The 15,412-nt window shown below is 45.9% G+C and overlaps 2 protein-coding genes, 1 non-coding gene and 1 pseudogene across 3 annotated transcripts; 2 read left to right on the top strand and 2 right to left on the bottom strand.

Moving 5' to 3' along the window:
• Positions 1 to 1,653: 1,653 nt before the first annotated feature.
• Positions 1,654 to 14,443, top strand: LOC136503496 (subtilisin-like protease 3; annotated as a pseudogene).
• On the bottom strand, positions 3,814 to 5,030 carry LOC136502788 (uncharacterized). The gene is made up of 3 exons (XM_066498033.1): positions 4,669 to 5,030; positions 4,335 to 4,587; positions 3,814 to 3,945 (listed from the first exon to the last, which is right to left on the bottom strand). The coding sequence occupies exons 1-3, from the start codon at positions 4,891 to 4,893 to the stop codon at positions 3,884 to 3,886; spliced, it is 540 nt and encodes a 179-aa protein (XP_066354130.1). The 5' UTR covers positions 4,894 to 5,030; the 3' UTR covers positions 3,814 to 3,883.
• On the bottom strand, positions 6,220 to 8,774 carry LOC136502682 (uncharacterized). Its single transcript, XM_066497922.1, has 3 exons — positions 7,744 to 8,774; positions 7,538 to 7,661; positions 6,220 to 6,453 (listed from the first exon to the last, which is right to left on the bottom strand). The coding sequence occupies exons 1-3, from the start codon at positions 8,646 to 8,648 to the stop codon at positions 6,418 to 6,420; spliced, it is 1,065 nt and encodes a 354-aa protein (XP_066354019.1). The 5' UTR covers positions 8,649 to 8,774; the 3' UTR covers positions 6,220 to 6,417.
• Positions 10,727 to 10,846, top strand: LOC136506350 (U5 spliceosomal RNA). The gene has a single exon (XR_010771559.1). It is a non-coding gene; the product is annotated as a U5 spliceosomal RNA (small nuclear RNA).
• Positions 14,444 to 15,412: the final 969 nt, after the last annotated feature.

The raw sequence follows: 15,412 nt of genomic DNA, 5'->3' as shown, positions 1-15,412 counted from the left end.
GGAAGCCTGGTGATCATCCAGCGGAGCTTGTGGATGACCCAAGTCATGGTGTGAGTGGTTGTGGGCAATTCACTGCGATGGAGTGTCGAAGAATCAGCTCGTAGAGAGCAATTGATCCATGCACGGTCAAGGGGGGAGCTACACCCTTGCGCGGGTTCTCCAACGAGGACTAGTGGGGAGTGGCAACTCTCCGATACCTCTGAAAAACATCGCCGCGTTCCTCTCCTTCTCATTACTTTGAGCATTTATATTGGAGCAATTCAATTGATGTCTTTACATTCTTAGAATTGTCATGCTGGAGTAGGATTGGAACCTAGGGTGCAACCCTTTTGTCCGGTAGAACAATAGAAACACTTCTGGGCACAAGGGGGTGAAATGGGCTAAGTGTAGGGTTTAATCATTGCAAGAAATTTAGAATTAGCCTAATTCACCCCCCCCCCCCCTCTTAGGCATCTTGATCCTTTCACCATGCCCTCCTTAGTATATAAGAGGGGCATGAGCTCGTGTAGAAGGGAGATCCCTGAATGATCAACCAACTCATCAGTCTAGATACCGTAGGATAGCCCCACGCAATCCCCTAGCGATGAAATCTCTCCTTCGATTCCGCCGTTGTAAGAACCCTCGATTGGGCATTCCTAATGCAAGACGTAGGGCTCAGAAGTCCAATCCAGGATAAAATCACCTGTGCCTCTCAGTGTTTTGAGTGTTTGAGCCACTGGAGATCCACACACCGACCCCCAACGAACAACATGATGCTTGCTGTGGTTCTGAACCCATGACAACTAGTTAGGCCAATCCCTTTCTAATGGGACAATTTATCTTTTGTATTACCTCTGAAAACCAAATCTCTTAGTTTCCAATATCCCATTGGCTGTTCTTCCTTGATCTCAATGGTGGTGGAAGGCACTCCACCTAGGCTGCCTACTGTAGAGCAATGATCCAAGGTGCGCTTGATCTGACCGCATCCCTCTCAAGCGAGCTCTCATTGGTTTTAGTTTGTAAGGACTGGTTTCTAAATCCGGTTAGGTCTGTTTTTTCAATAACACTACAAGGTGCGCCTTTGTGAGCTGCAAATCAATATGCTCTTGTTGCAACATGTTTTGTCATCAACAGCGTCAAAAGATATTTGTCCTTCACCCCCTCCTATCACACAGTCATGCTACATCTCTGTCACTGCCCTGCTCCCAGCTCCAGTTCTTTATACATTCACTAGTGAAACCACAGCACGTGAAATTTTTTAATAACCTAACTATTACTGGAGTATCAATATGCAATATGTCTATCTCTCAATTGACTAAATGTACTCTCCCATCCCTCGTCCAAAACAATGTCACTATTAATATGTCCAACAATAGGTGGACTCGAACAAACGAAATCAGGAATATAACCTACTATTAAATTAATATATGTTACAACAGATGGACACTGTACCAACCAAAATCATGAATATAACCATCTATTAAATGAAAAGGTTCTCTACAAAACAAAAAACCTTTAGTGCATTATCATTGACAGAGCGGAAGATTCTTGGAATTGTGCTACAAAAATGGATTTCCAACTTTTTATTACCCGCACATTTGACGAAGAAAATCAATGAAGAATTTTGGATTGCTACATGCTTCATTTGGACAAATCCAATAAGTAGTTTTAGAGATGGGTGGAGCCAGGTAGCAAAGGCCTCCAAAGAAGTCTAGGTTTTTGGCCCTTTACAGTTATTAATTAATTGCATGTATAATAAAAATGCTTAAAACAATTTATGAAACGAAATTATTCTATCGTTAGGATATTTCTTTCCATACAAATTATTACATGTGAAATGTTAAAATCTCTGATGCATGCTGGATGATGGACTATTCACCATATCAGTCCATGCACTTTTTCCTGGACTATATATATGCTCTGAGAATTCGTGTCCCCACCTACCAACCAAACAACTATGCTTCCTCTATGCTGAACTAGGATTGGGAAATATGAATCCATGATGCTCCCGACGCGGTATCCTTGTAATGGAGTATCATTTTTTAATCCAAATCAACCCTTTCGTGTCTCTCAACTTTAATAATTGCAATTGACTTATATGCTGATACTATATAGCTAGACACCAACTGGAGCCAAGGATTATTTGCGAACACCAAAAATAAAACTTCGTGACATCCCACCCACAAAAGAAACAAGTAAACAGAGACATTGACATATCACTCAGTGGTCGTCCACAGCCCTTCCATGAAGATATTATTGCCATCGGAACCTTTTCTGCTATGAAGAAGGGCATATTTGTGAGTTGTTCTGCCGGAAATTTCGGTCCACTTCCTGGCACACTAAGCAATGAAGAACCATGGGTCTTGACGGTGGGTGCAAGCACAATGGACCCGCAAATGGAAGCCATTGTGAAGCTAGGCGATGGCCGCTCATTTGTTGGTAAGTCGGACTACCAACCATCTAACCTTGCTCCTTTGCCCCTGATGTTTCAATCTGCTGCTGGAAACATCACGGGGAATGTTGTTGCTTGCGAGTTTCACGGCTCTCAGGTCGAAATTGGACAATCTATCAAGGATGGTGGTGCTGCTGGGTTGATATTACTGGGACCTGGGGATGGTGGCCACACAACTTTTGCTGCAGCCCATGTCCTGCCAGCATCATTTCTTAACTCTCAAGATGCTGCTGCAGTCAGGCAGTACACCACATCCAGCAAGCCGACTGCCTCCATCATTTTCAATGGCACGTCAGTGGGAACCACTCTAGCTCCTGTAGTTGCTTATTCTCATCTAGGGGGATCCCTGGCATTTTGAAGCCAGACGTCATTGGACCCGGTGTGAACGTCATTGAAGCATGGCCGTTCAAAGTTGGACCAAATACTACCGGCGGCAGTGAACATGATACAAGTTTCACCTCCATATCTGGAACATCAATGTCTGCACCTCACCTTAGTAGCATTGCAGTTATTATCAAGAGTGCACATCCAGATTGGTCACCAGCGGTGATCAAGTCAGCAATCATGATGACAGCCTATGTCGTGTATGGTAACAACCAGCACTACGGGATACTGATTAATTACCGAGTGTGATAAACACTCGGCAAATATGGAGAAACACTCGGTAAATTGTTTACCGAGTGCCACACTCGGTAAACATGACTCGGTAAACAACGACTCGGTAAAGTTAGTTTACCGAGTGTCAACTAACGGGGCACTCGGAGAATAAATCTTACCGAGTGCTACGCCGGCACTCGGTAAACAACTACGACGTGACGGTCGTCAGTCCCCAAGCTCGCCGTTAACGGCGTCGTTTACCGAGTGTTAGACATAGCACTCGGTAAACAGATAACCATTTTCATGATTAAAACAATTCCGCAAATATTTTTCCCTAATATAGTTTACCGAGTGTACCAGTAACACTCGGTAAACATGTAACTCGTTAACCGAGTGTTCCACTCGGTAAAAAATGGCACATATATCCGAGTGGGCTCGTGGCACTCGGTAAAAAATGGCACCACTCGGCAAAATTAACAGAATCAGAACCAATTTGGTTCTGTTCTCTGTTTTACCGAGTGTAACACTCGGTAAACATGACCATTACCGAGTGTAACACTCGGTAAAACTTGTCCACAGTATTTTTTTTTGTTTGTTTCAGTGCATATCCAGCCACAATTAACAACAATTATAACAGAATATCACAGTTACCAACAGATAGACAATATATATCACATATATGTCCACAAATGTCACATCCACTCATTATAACCAACATATAGCTACAACAAATGTCACAAGCACAATGCAAAGTCCACAAACACCATCAACATGTCCAAAGTCCACAAAGTTCAACCCACTTCTAAGTTCAACATACAAACAAGTGAAACATGGTCCTGTCACATGGTCGGAGCCCTACCGAGAAACGGAGACAAGTCCAAGTCTTGATCGTTGTTCGATCCAGCTGTAGAAGGTCCCTGGAATGAGGGAGCAAAAGAAAATAAACATATTTGTCAATTAATCATAAGGTAGTATGCCAAATTCAAATATTCCTTCGAAAGACCAGTTAACAGTGACATCAATATATAGGCATATAATAGATAACACATATCAAGTTAGTTGCTGTTTAGGTCTCCTCTATGTGCAAGATATCGTCACACATGGTCGAGTAGACTGAACATGAATTGGGCAAACACCTATGTACTCATGTAGAACCTAACATGATGCCTTTCAAGGTCTGAACAATATTACTAATAATCTAACTTATACATGTATGTATCCTACTCTCTTCTAGGTTCTAACATGATAGTGTTGACTGTAGCACAATCTGAACTGAAAAAGCCTTTCAAGATGAAGAGTGACTCACAGGAGTGCCGTCGCGCGGAGGTGGAGGCACCAACGGTATCATCGGCGGCGGCGGAGGCGGTGGAGGCTGGCCCATGCTCTAGAGAAAAGCTGGCCATGTACTCGTACCAGGCCTTCTGCGACTGCTGGAAGGCCTCAAGCTGGGCCTGCACTCGCGCCCTCTCCTGTGCCAACTCGGCCTGGTGCGATAGCTGGAGGGCCTGAAACTGGCTCTGTGAGGCCTGCTGTGACTCCTGCAGGGCTTCAATCTGGGCCTACAATTATTTATCACATAGTTAGAATGCAAATAAAGAACGGGTAGAAAATGAATGGACAACGAATGCAACAGAACTAACCTGGAGTGCTACCACCTGGGGCTGTGAGCGTGGGCGTATGGCCGGGCTCGAACTCGTGCTCCGGGCTCTAATCTGGGCGAGTGTCTGAGTGTTGGCCGTGTCTATGGTGCTGTTGCCCATATAGTACCTCCCGTGTGGCTTACCTGGTCCCAACCTCATGACGATGTCACCCTCGAGGTCAGCGGTGCTCGGATCAAATTCTGGCCCATGGATCTCTCTCGCCATCGCCGTGTACTCGCTGAGGCGACTGTGCACGCTCAGGTTACTGTATGCCTCGGGCGGGTCCTCCGGGTTGTAGACGAGGTCGGGGTCCTTTGCCTTGCCCTTGTGTGCCAAGGCATATGCCTTGAACGAGGCGCACTCCTGGCCAGGGGTGGAACCGCGTCTGCAGGAAGAAGCACAACAATAAGATATTATGCATTCAGAAGTTAGCGTAGCAACAACGAAATGAAATCCGCGTACATATCTGGCTGCATATTCCTTGAGGGTAGTGGGCCCTTGTTTGTGCGAGGAACCCTGCATCATCGCACGGCAACGTGAGCGTACGGCAGTGATATTGCTCGTACTCCTCACTCAACCACGTGTCCACAATGGCCTCCCAGCAGTTGTCCATCCCCGCACACCAAGCAGGAGGCACCTGCACGTACACGAGCACATGACAAATCATAAATCAATTTCAGTGCAATTAATCACAGACGATGTAATCTCATGTTTACCGTCAAGTATTGCTCCTTAGTTAGGGGCAGGTGCACTGCCTGCGCTCTGGTGACTCTGTTTCCTCTGCGGGCATGGTAAATTCTTCTGCACAGGAGCTTTGTCTCGTAGAAGAGGTCCTGCACTCGGTGAACACAGACTCTGTTCACCACGTCATCCGCGTCCTCCCTACGTACTCCCTCCGCCAAGGTGTAGTAATCCTACAAGCAAATACAGTCAGTAATATACAATTAATGTGATGTTATTATCAGCATAGTGCGATGAACACGTACCCACAGCTCTTTCATCACCCGGTCGGCCTTGCTGTTATAACACCTGCCAGCTCGATCAGTCTGATCGCTGGCGGCGTGCCAGTGGGACCACTTCATGGCGGGCTGCACAACACCATCGATCCTCACCATCCCGGGGTAGTTTGCCCTGCACAGAAGACCCAGGATCCCGTTTACTCGGCGAGAGTGACTCCCTGGGATCACCATTTCCCAATCCCTGCACAAAGTTATTGAGATTGAATATTAGTTTCTGTTATAACTTAAAAACCTGTGAATTAGTGTTAACATGCAAAAATTACTTACTTAGTTCCGGATGGTCGAATCACTGGCCGTCTCTGTATGGGTAAGTCTAGGGAGGCGCGACGACCCTCGCATCCAAACCGTAGGCACCCCATTTTCCTCTGCCACCAAGTCGGCATCCTCCTCGCGCTCAACCCGCTCGGAAGCATCCTCCCTCCGTGCCTCCTCCACCGCCTCCGCTATCTCCTCCCTGGTCTCCTCCTCCTCCTCATCCTCCTCCGTGGCCGCTACGAACTCGTGGTCGTCGTCCTGTGGAGGAGGTGTCGGCTCTCGACGCCCTCGTCGTCGCCGTCCTCCTCCTCCACCCTGGGCTCCTCCTCCATCCTAGGCTCCACCTCCCTGGGCACGCCCTCGTCGTCGTCCTCCTCCTCCTCCCTGGGCACGCCCTCCACCCTCAGTCTGTGCACGCCCTCCTCCTCCACCCTGGCTGGACCCCTCGCCACCAGCCAGTAAGGTCATAACCGACCTAAGCTTCCTGATTCCACCGCCCACCATCAATCACCTGCAACAAAAGGAATAAACTATCAGTACGCATATACAAAAGTAAATGTATCATACATGTATAAAAGAGATGCAAAATAAGTAAATGTATCATACATGTATAAAAGAGATGCAAAATAAGTAAATATATCATACATGTATAAAAGAGATGCAAAATAAGTAAATGTATCATACATGTATAAAATTGCCATAAGTACTACAGATCTTACATGTACTAGAAATAATCATCAAGATCATCGATAGGTGGGCCAAAAATCTCATCATCGCTATTGTCGACGTAATTATGATCGTCTCTCAAAGTCTCATCACTAGCGACACTGCCTGAATGGTGTTGCTCAAGTAATAACAAGTCCTTCGCGTTGTGAACCTCCTCTCCATCATCCCCGTCAACAATGATCGTATCATTGTCTACTTCCATTGCGAGATCTACATCTAAGACAATCTCAAAACTCCCTTCTAATCCTTCTTCTTGAAAGAACTCTCCGTCATATGTGTTTGCATCGATGTTATAATCATCATCGTTTGGGACGGGTACTTTACCATGCGGCGATACCTTGTACACAACATCATACGCCTTAAGACGGTCTTTGGTTTGGCACGGGTATGAGAGATAATAAACTTGCGTGGCCTGTTGGGCCACAATGTACACGTCGTCTCCTAACAAGACGGATGACTTTAGAACTTCGACTAACCCAAGCTCAGGGGTCTTTATCACTTCTTTGGGATCAAACCAATGGCATTTGAATATGACAGGATGAAGAGGTACACAACCAGGAAACTTGAGTTTGTATATTTCTTCAATTATTCCATAGTAGTCCAACCCATCTGTGCCTGGCGTGAAAACACCGGTATTTGTGGTTCTTCGATTCGGCCGACGCTGCTCATGCCGAGTTGTGTGAAAGCGATATCCATTGACATCGTACACAGAGAATGACTTGACCCTAAATTCAAATCCATTGGCAACTTGCCTCAACTCGGCACTCATAGACACGTCAGTTTTGGCCTGCTAGTTCAAGTAGGATGATTCGTTATATATTTGTCAAGTTGAGAGTTAAGTACAAACAACAAATGAAATTGAACACTACCTCCTCCTTGAACCAACAAATAAAAGTGGGATTTCGTTCTCCCGCGCCATGTCTTAGAAGGGTTTCAACTTCCGCTTCGGTGGGTTCCCTCCGTGATGGACGATGGTAGAGGAGAACAAATTTGCTGTAACGGCCGTTAACAAGAGGGTTGGATGGGTGCATGCGAAATACTGACAAGAAAAGAAACAAGTTTGTGTAAAACTTACGCAATGTACGGGCCAACCTCTTCAAGGTTCCGCAACACATACAGCTGGATAGAGCGCCACTCTTCTAGGCTCAACATCTTCAAGGTAGGTTCACTTGCACTTCCGAGTTGCCCTCGGAAAAGGCTGAGGGTCGACTGATTGTCGGCAGCATTGTAACGAGGGGGTGGATTATGCACGTTAGGAAGGTTGTCGGCATAGTATCTTGTTGTGAAGTATGACACCTCCTCCACAATGGATGCCTCTGCACAGGAAGCTTCAATTTTGCATTTATTTTTGCATTTTGTTCTAAGAACCTTTAGGCATCGCTCAATTGGATAGCACCAACGGGCATGCACAGGGCCCCCCATTTTTGCCTCATATGGTAGGTGCAAGAGCAAATGTTGCATCGGATTGAAGAAGCCGGGGGGAAAGATCTTCTCCAACTTGCAGAGCAACACCGGGGCCATTCTTTCCATTTCTTCAATCTCGGTCCGAGATATCTCCTTAGCACATAGCTTGCGGAAGAACATGCTCAACTCTGCCATCACTCGCCAGATGTGATCAGGGAAATAGCCACGAACCATCACCGGAAGAAGGCGCTCAATCCATATGTGGTAATCATGACTCTTCAGCCCTGTGATTCGCATGGTACTTAAGTTCACACCCCTCCTCCAATTCGCTGCATACCCGTCAGGGAACATCAACGATTGGAACCATTGAAGAACTTCTTTCTTTTGGGCCCTCGTTAGGACGAAGTCGGCCTTAGGCTTCTTCCATGACTTCCCGCGTAAGGGAGGCAACATGTTTAGCTTTGGTCTATCGCACAGCGTTGCTTGATCCAATCTAGCCTTGACATTGTCCTTTGACTTTTCCCAGTCCATGATTGTGTGAAGGACCGCCTCGGCGAAATTCTTTTCAGTGTGCATTACATCAATGTTATGTGGAAGAAGGAGGTCCTTAAAGTAAGGAAGCTTCCACAAGCACGACTTGTGTGTCCAGGCATGCTCTTTTCCATATCCCACGAAGCCCCCCTTTTCATTGTCGACCACAAGACCATCTAACATCTCAAGAACCTGGGCACCTGTCATCATTTCCGGTGCAGAGTCTTCCACTGTGACACCTTTTCGAAAGTTCTTCTTGTCTCTCCTGAATGGGTGGTCAAGAGGGAGGAATTGTCGATGTTTGTCAAACGAAGAAAACTTGCCCCCCTTCTCCAACCGAAAGAACTCCACAGCTGACTTGCATATCGGGCATGGCATCTTCGTGTGAACACACCAGCCACAAAATAACCCATAAGCCAGGAAGTCATGCATGGAATAATGGTACCAAATATGCATTCTGAAGTTTGTCTTTGTGAATCGGTCGTATGTCACTACCCCTTCGTCCCATGCACGGACCAAATCGTCTATCAAAGGCTCCATGTACACACTCATATTAGCCCCCGGGTGTCCTGGAATTATAAGTGACAAGAAAATATTTTGCCGTTGAAAGGCGACGCCAGGTGGGAGGTTGAGAGGGATGACGAATACGGGCCAACATGTGTATGGTGAAGAACCCATTCCATAAGGATTGAACCCATCAGTTGCCAGTGCAATGCGTACATTACGAGCCTCATCAGCTTTGTCGGTATGCTTCCGATCGAAGCTTTTCCATGATTCACCATCGGACGGATGTATCATCTTGTCAGTGTATCGGCGTCCAGTTTTGTGCCACGTCATCTGTTTTGCGGATTCCTCGCTCATGAAAAGCCGTTGGATCCTCGGTATGAAAGGAAGGTACCTCAGGATCTTTGCGCCGACTTTTGTTTGCGTCTTCCGACCATCACCAGATTCTAACTCAATGTACCTAGATGCCTTACACTTCGGACAGTACTTATCGTCAGCATGTTCTCCCCTGAATAAGATGCATCCGTTCGGACAAGCATGTATCTGCTCGTACGACATCTTGAGTGCACGAAGGATTTTATTTGACTCATATGTGTTCTTTGGCAGAACGTGATCATCCGGAAGTAGGGTGCCAACTACTGTCAACAGTTGATCGAAGGATTCTCTACTCCAGCTAAACTGGGACTTCACAGCCATTAGACGTGCAATGGCATCCAGTTTAGAAACATTGGTGCGCCCGTGAAGGGGTTGTTGTGCCGCATCCAACATGGCGTAAAACGCCTTTGCAGTTTGCTCTGGCTCCTGCTCTGCACTTCCTTCATCGAAAGCCATGTCATGGTCATTTAACATTTCTGCCACCCCGGCTTCAGAATCAAACTCCTCGATCCGTTGTCTCACGACCTCTTCTCTCGCACGATGGCGTTCACCATGCATGGTCCACCGGGTATAGTTCTCTACAAATCCATTGTTGACAAGATCTTTACTCATCTCCTCATATGTTTTCATTGCCTTGTTCTTACACTTCCTACAGGGACACCAGGCATGTCGCCGTCCGTTTGCAAATGCCTTCGTCATGAAATCATTGGCCTTCTCAATCCATTCATTTGTGTATTGACCCCTCTTCTGATAGCCCGTGTACATCCACTGACGGTCATCCATCCTAACATATAGACGATATTGCAGTTTAGAGCAATAGAGTAGTAGTGCTAGAGAAAAACCATATGAGATGATAAAGAGACATTCATGTTCTTGGTCGATTCACATAGAAGATGTTTGCTAGATTGGATGATGAGATTTTACCTAAGGTTGAAAGGCCGCTATGTCACTTGTAGATGGAGGAATACATGGAACCAATTTTTTTGTAGCCACAACCATCACTAGCAAGATTTATCGAAGATTGAGGTAGAGCATCAGCAGGTTTTGTAGCGTGTCTCAACCATATACCCGAGCACCAGCGCGCGCCTAGCAGCACAACCATGTGGCTAGCACACAAAGGGGCGCTAGGTTCTATCGCAGCACTATAGGTCACATGGCATGACACTACCACAAACAAATCACCGATGACAAGCTGGCCGTGCCCTCCTTGCCTTCACTCATGAAATTCAGATCAGCAAAGCTGGCCGTGCCCAGTGGGCACAGAGCGAACTATTCTTTCGCCTTTTACTAAAGAATAGCGTGTGCCCGCTGCACCAAGCAGCATACGCCTATTTTTGGAGGGTTCTTCCTCTCTGTGAGGAGGAGCCCAACAATTCAATGCAAAGTTGGGTTGTTCTTGAGGAGCCCAACAATTCAATACTAGTTTTGTGGGGTACATCTAATCTATTTTTAGATTGTAGCTAATTCATTAATACAACATTTATGATCTGAAGCTCAAACAGAATTTACATATTTCTGAAAGAAAAAATAAGAGTATATCTCCTATTGTGCAATTCATGGAAGTTTCTGTGAGTTATTTTTTCTTGATTTTAATATATGATTATACCCTACGCTGAACAATGTGCATTTGGCAAGAAGGAAGTGATCATGTGAACCAAACCATATTTCAGTTGTTTTTCTGGTTTATAAAACTAGTTTTGTGGTCTCCTCCCTTTCCTAAAGCTCAACGCCTCAAAAGTCCTCTCAACAGACTCCCCCACTTCATGCAGTTATTTCAGAATTGACCACATCATTTCACACTCTATGCACTTACGCTGCCCCTAGATCAAACCTGCCAAACCCCAACTACACAACAATGGTAACATAAATTGAATTCTAACACAATATAAATTTTTGGGTTACAGTCCTACAGATGAAACTGTTTACAGCCATCCTAAGTTCTTCATAATCATACCTCTCACAGTTCACACAGAACGAACCGAACAGACAGTGAGAAGTCCAAAACATTATGGCATTGCGAAATTTTTGTTGATATGCAAAATTGTCACTCATACTATTAAAGCCCTAATGTATGTATGGTATTGAAAGTGCAGATTTCTGCTGAAACTGAAATCATATTTGATCACAAACTGAGTGCAAGGTCAGCTGAAACAAGCCCAATCTCTCAGAAGTTACACGATCCATATATGAAATCATATCTGTTAGCCATACCCTGACATATTTGGCACTCTCAGCTCTATTTCATTAAAAAGATACAAACCATGGAAGTGTATATAGGACATAAATTAAAACGCCCCACGAGGAGGAGCAATGCTCACCAGACACGAGTATGCCGGACTTGAGCTGCTTGATGAGGAACACCACTCTCTTCCCAGTGAAGCTCACCAGACAGGAGGAGCAATGTCTGCCGCCTAAAGCATCTACGGCACCCACCGCTCCCAGCTGGCCCGCTCGTTCGCGGCGGCACCGTCGTCACCGAGCACCTACTGCTGCCCCGTCAACGGCGTGTAAGCTTCTTGCAGCACCCCGCTGATCTGCCCTTCTTTTCCCTGCTAACAAAATGCAAGCATGAAATGAATTTCTGCCCCTCTTTTTTTCCCATTTGTATATGTAACACTTGGTTAAAGTTAATTCAAATATAGACATTAACACGGAGACAACCGAGAATGGAATCATCATAGAAAATAAAGGGCAGATCATGAACTGTAAATCGTTTGAAGATCAATTAGCGAGTGGAACTATCCGTAACGGGCTCTACCTCGCGCTCTCATCTCCTCTGTCCATCGCAGGCTTGCGTGCCCCAGCCCCAGCCTAGCCGCTAGCAGTGGATGCTGCCCGACGCGGCTGCGGCCTCGTGGGCTGCTGGCAATGACAGGAGGTAGAAGATGGAGTCTTGGAACTGAACTGACCTGATGATCGCTGGGGCGGACGGCCTTCTTCCCGGCCTGCGGATGACGCGGGGGCGGCCAGGCGTCCGGCTGACGGCGGGCGGGTGGGCGGGCGACTGTCCGTGGATGAAGCTGGAGGCGAGGCGTGAGGCGAGTCACGGGACGGCGCGTGAGGCGAGTTGCGGGTGGACGGCAGCGGCGCGTGAGGCGAGTCGCGGGTGGAGGGCCAGGTGGGAGATGGCAAGGCGAGTCGCGGGTGGACGGCGGCGGCGCGTGAGGCGAGTTGCGGGTGGACGGCGGCGGCGCGTGAGGCGAGTCGCCGGTGGAGGGCCAGGTGGGAGATGGCAAGGCGAGTCGTGGGTGGACGGCGGCGGCGCGTGAGGCGAGTCGGAGTCTCGGGTGGAGGGCGAGTCGCGGGAGTCTCGGGTGGAGGGCGAGTCGGAGTCTCGGGTGGAGGGCGAGGCGAGTCAGAGTCTGGCGGCCTGGTACATGTTTACCGAGTGCCCAGATCTACGGCACTCGGTAAACAGAAGCACCGCAGCCCAGTGACATGTGGGCCTGGTACATGTTTACCGAGTGCCCAGATCTACGGCACTCGGTAAACAGAAGCATGGCAGCCGGTAGAAGTGGGCCGTGGAACCTTTACCGAGTGTTTCAGGTCACACTCGGTAACTGTATCCATTATTTCATGCAAAACAAAAAAGAAAAAATGCCAATTTAATCCTAAAATTCACCAAACTTTCACACGAACTATTTCATGTCATCTATTTACTATCTAAAAAATTCCAAGTTCAAATCATAATGTTGAATTTCACTCTTAATAGAAATCCTATTCGTCATTGTGAATGTTTAGTGTCTCTTTGGGAGATGTACCGGTTCGGCAGCGACGAATGTAAAAATACTTCCGAAACGTTATGAAAATTTTTCTATAATATAGATGTATGCTTCAATGTTAATTCTTCCAATCTCGTGATTTATCGAGTTCGATTTTCATTATTACAATTAAATTTACACGATATGTATCTAATTATCATAAAGAATGAAAATTTTGTGAAATATAGTAAATAAATCGAAATAAACACCATATTTTGGAATGGAGTACTAAATATCATATGTGGATAGAGGAAAAAGAATGAAGGGAAAAACAAGAAATTTGGTTGAATTTTACCGAGTGTTGCGCCAGTACACTCGGTAAAAGATAGTGTTTACCGAGTGTTGTGAACTTACACTCGGTAAAACTTTATTATTACCGAGTGCAAATACTTCTACACTCGGCAAACATGTCATGCCGTGACGCCGTTTGGCGCACGGTTGGTATACTAGGAGACGTGGCAGCTCAATACCGAGTGTCTCTTTTTACCGAGTGCGCCCCTTCGGTAAAATTGTAGTTCTACCGAGTGTTTGAGGTTACCGAGTGTTCGGACTCGGTAAAGAGGTCTACTACCGGGTGTTTATGTTTTCCGAGTGTTGGCACTCGGTAATAAATGTTTTCCGAGTGTCCCGACTTTTGACACTCGGTAATTTTCTGGGCACTCGGTAACTACACAGTCTCCGGTAGTGCAGCCAATCCTAGATGAGCAACTCAATCCAGAGAGTCATTTCAGTATTGGGGCCAGGACATGTTAATCCCTTCCCAAGCTATCAGCCCAGGCCTAGTGTACGACACCGACGTGGAGCAGTACATCATGTATCTCTGTGGCCTAGGATACACAGATTCACAAGTGGAGACAATCACGCATCAGAAGGACGCTTGCAACAAAGGAAGAAAAATAGCTGAAGCAGAGCTGAACTACCCTTCGATTGCAACAAGGGCGAGTGCAGGAAAACTTGTCGTGAATCGGACAGTCACAAATGTTGGAGATGCAATGTCATCTTATACCGTTGAGATTGACATGCCAAAGGAAGTTGAGGCCACAGTGTCACCCACAAAGCTAGAGTTCACCAAGCTCAAGGAGAACCAAACATTTACTGTAAGCTTAAGCTGGAATGCTAGCAAAACTCAGCATGCTCAGGGAAGTTTCAAGTGGGATCTCTAGCAAGCATGTGGTGAGGAGCCCCATTGTAATATTCTAATGTAAGATCATCAAGATAGGACTTAAGTGATGAAGAGTCTCCTACTTGTTATAATAAAAACTTATTAGTCCATCCTGACATGTCTGTATTATTCCTATGTGCTCCGCTTCAACCACATAATACTGTGCATCAGGTTGCTTGGAACAGCACACTGAATACTAATAATTGTTCAATAAAATTGATATCTCAGTGAACACAAAATTGATGCTAAAATATTCTGGAGAACCACTTACTCCCTCGTTCTAAAATAAGTGACGTTTTTTACTTTTAAACTTCTTGTTTGAACTATTCGTCTTATTCAATTTTTTTGCAAATAATAAAATAAATAAATCATTATTAAAGTATCTCTAATGATAGAATAAGTCGTAACAAAATAAAGAACATTTAAATAAATTTTTGAATAAGAAAAACAGTCAAACAATTAGTCTCTGAGTCGAAAACGTCGCTTATTTTGGTACAGGGAGTACATCTTTAACGGGCCAACTGTCATCTACCGCATTTAAGAAGAGTGAGGACGTGTGGACGGCGGGCCTGGTCAAAGCTAAGAAAAACTGCAGCATTCAGTGCTCCTTTGACCACCCACCTTAAGCTTGTTGGTAGCCTTTACTCCCTCTGACCAAGAATAACAGTTGTTCTAGAAGTTGGGGGGAGTACCAAGGAAGTGAGCAAATGACTCTGCATGCCCCTATACTTGTAAGAGCAAGTATAATAGCAGGCTGTAAGCCGACTAAATGTTAAGGTGGAGGAGAGAGGAGAGGAGAGAGAGGAGAAGCGGGCTGTAAGCTTACAGTCGGCTTGAACACAAGAACCAAGAAAGTCTGTGAGAGAGACAAGTGGGCCATGTATTAAATGTAAAGAGCTAACTACTATATGAGTGGGCTAAAAAAAGGCTACAAAGAACCTTACAACTAATAAACCGACTGTATTATTAGCCTTGCTCTAATCATACATAAACAAAGGCTGCTGCGA

This window comes from Miscanthus floridulus, chromosome 14, assembly GCF_019320115.1.
Source record: "Miscanthus floridulus cultivar M001 chromosome 14, ASM1932011v1, whole genome shotgun sequence".
NCBI lineage: Eukaryota > Viridiplantae > Streptophyta > Magnoliopsida > Poales > Poaceae > Miscanthus > Miscanthus floridulus.
The sequence above is the reverse complement of the archived record's forward strand: the minus strand, read 5'-3'. Positions and strand labels throughout refer to the sequence as shown.

Coding starts and splice junctions, on each gene's coding strand:
- LOC136502788 (XM_066498033.1), bottom strand. CDS start 4,893: ATGGCGAGAGAGATCCATGGGCCAGAATTTGATCCGAGCACCGCTGAC. Junction 4,588..4,668: donor CCCAGGTGGTAGCACTCCAG/GTTAGTTCTGTT, acceptor AAATAATTGTAG/GCCCAGATTGAAGCCCTGCA. Junction 3,946..4,334: donor CTCCGCGCGACGGCACTCCT/GTGAGTCACTCT, acceptor CCCTCATTCCAG/GGACCTTCTACAGCTGGATC.
- LOC136502682 (XM_066497922.1), bottom strand. CDS start 8,648: ATGCACACTGAAAAGAATTTCGCCGAGGCGGTCCTTCACACAATCATG. Junction 7,662..7,743: donor GAGGTTGGCCCGTACATTGC/GTAAGTTTTACA, acceptor CGGCCGTTACAG/CAAATTTGTTCTCCTCTACC. Junction 6,454..7,537: donor TTTGTTGGTTCAAGGAGGAG/GTAGTGTTCAAT, acceptor CTTTTGTTGCAG/GTGATTGATGGTGGGCGGTG.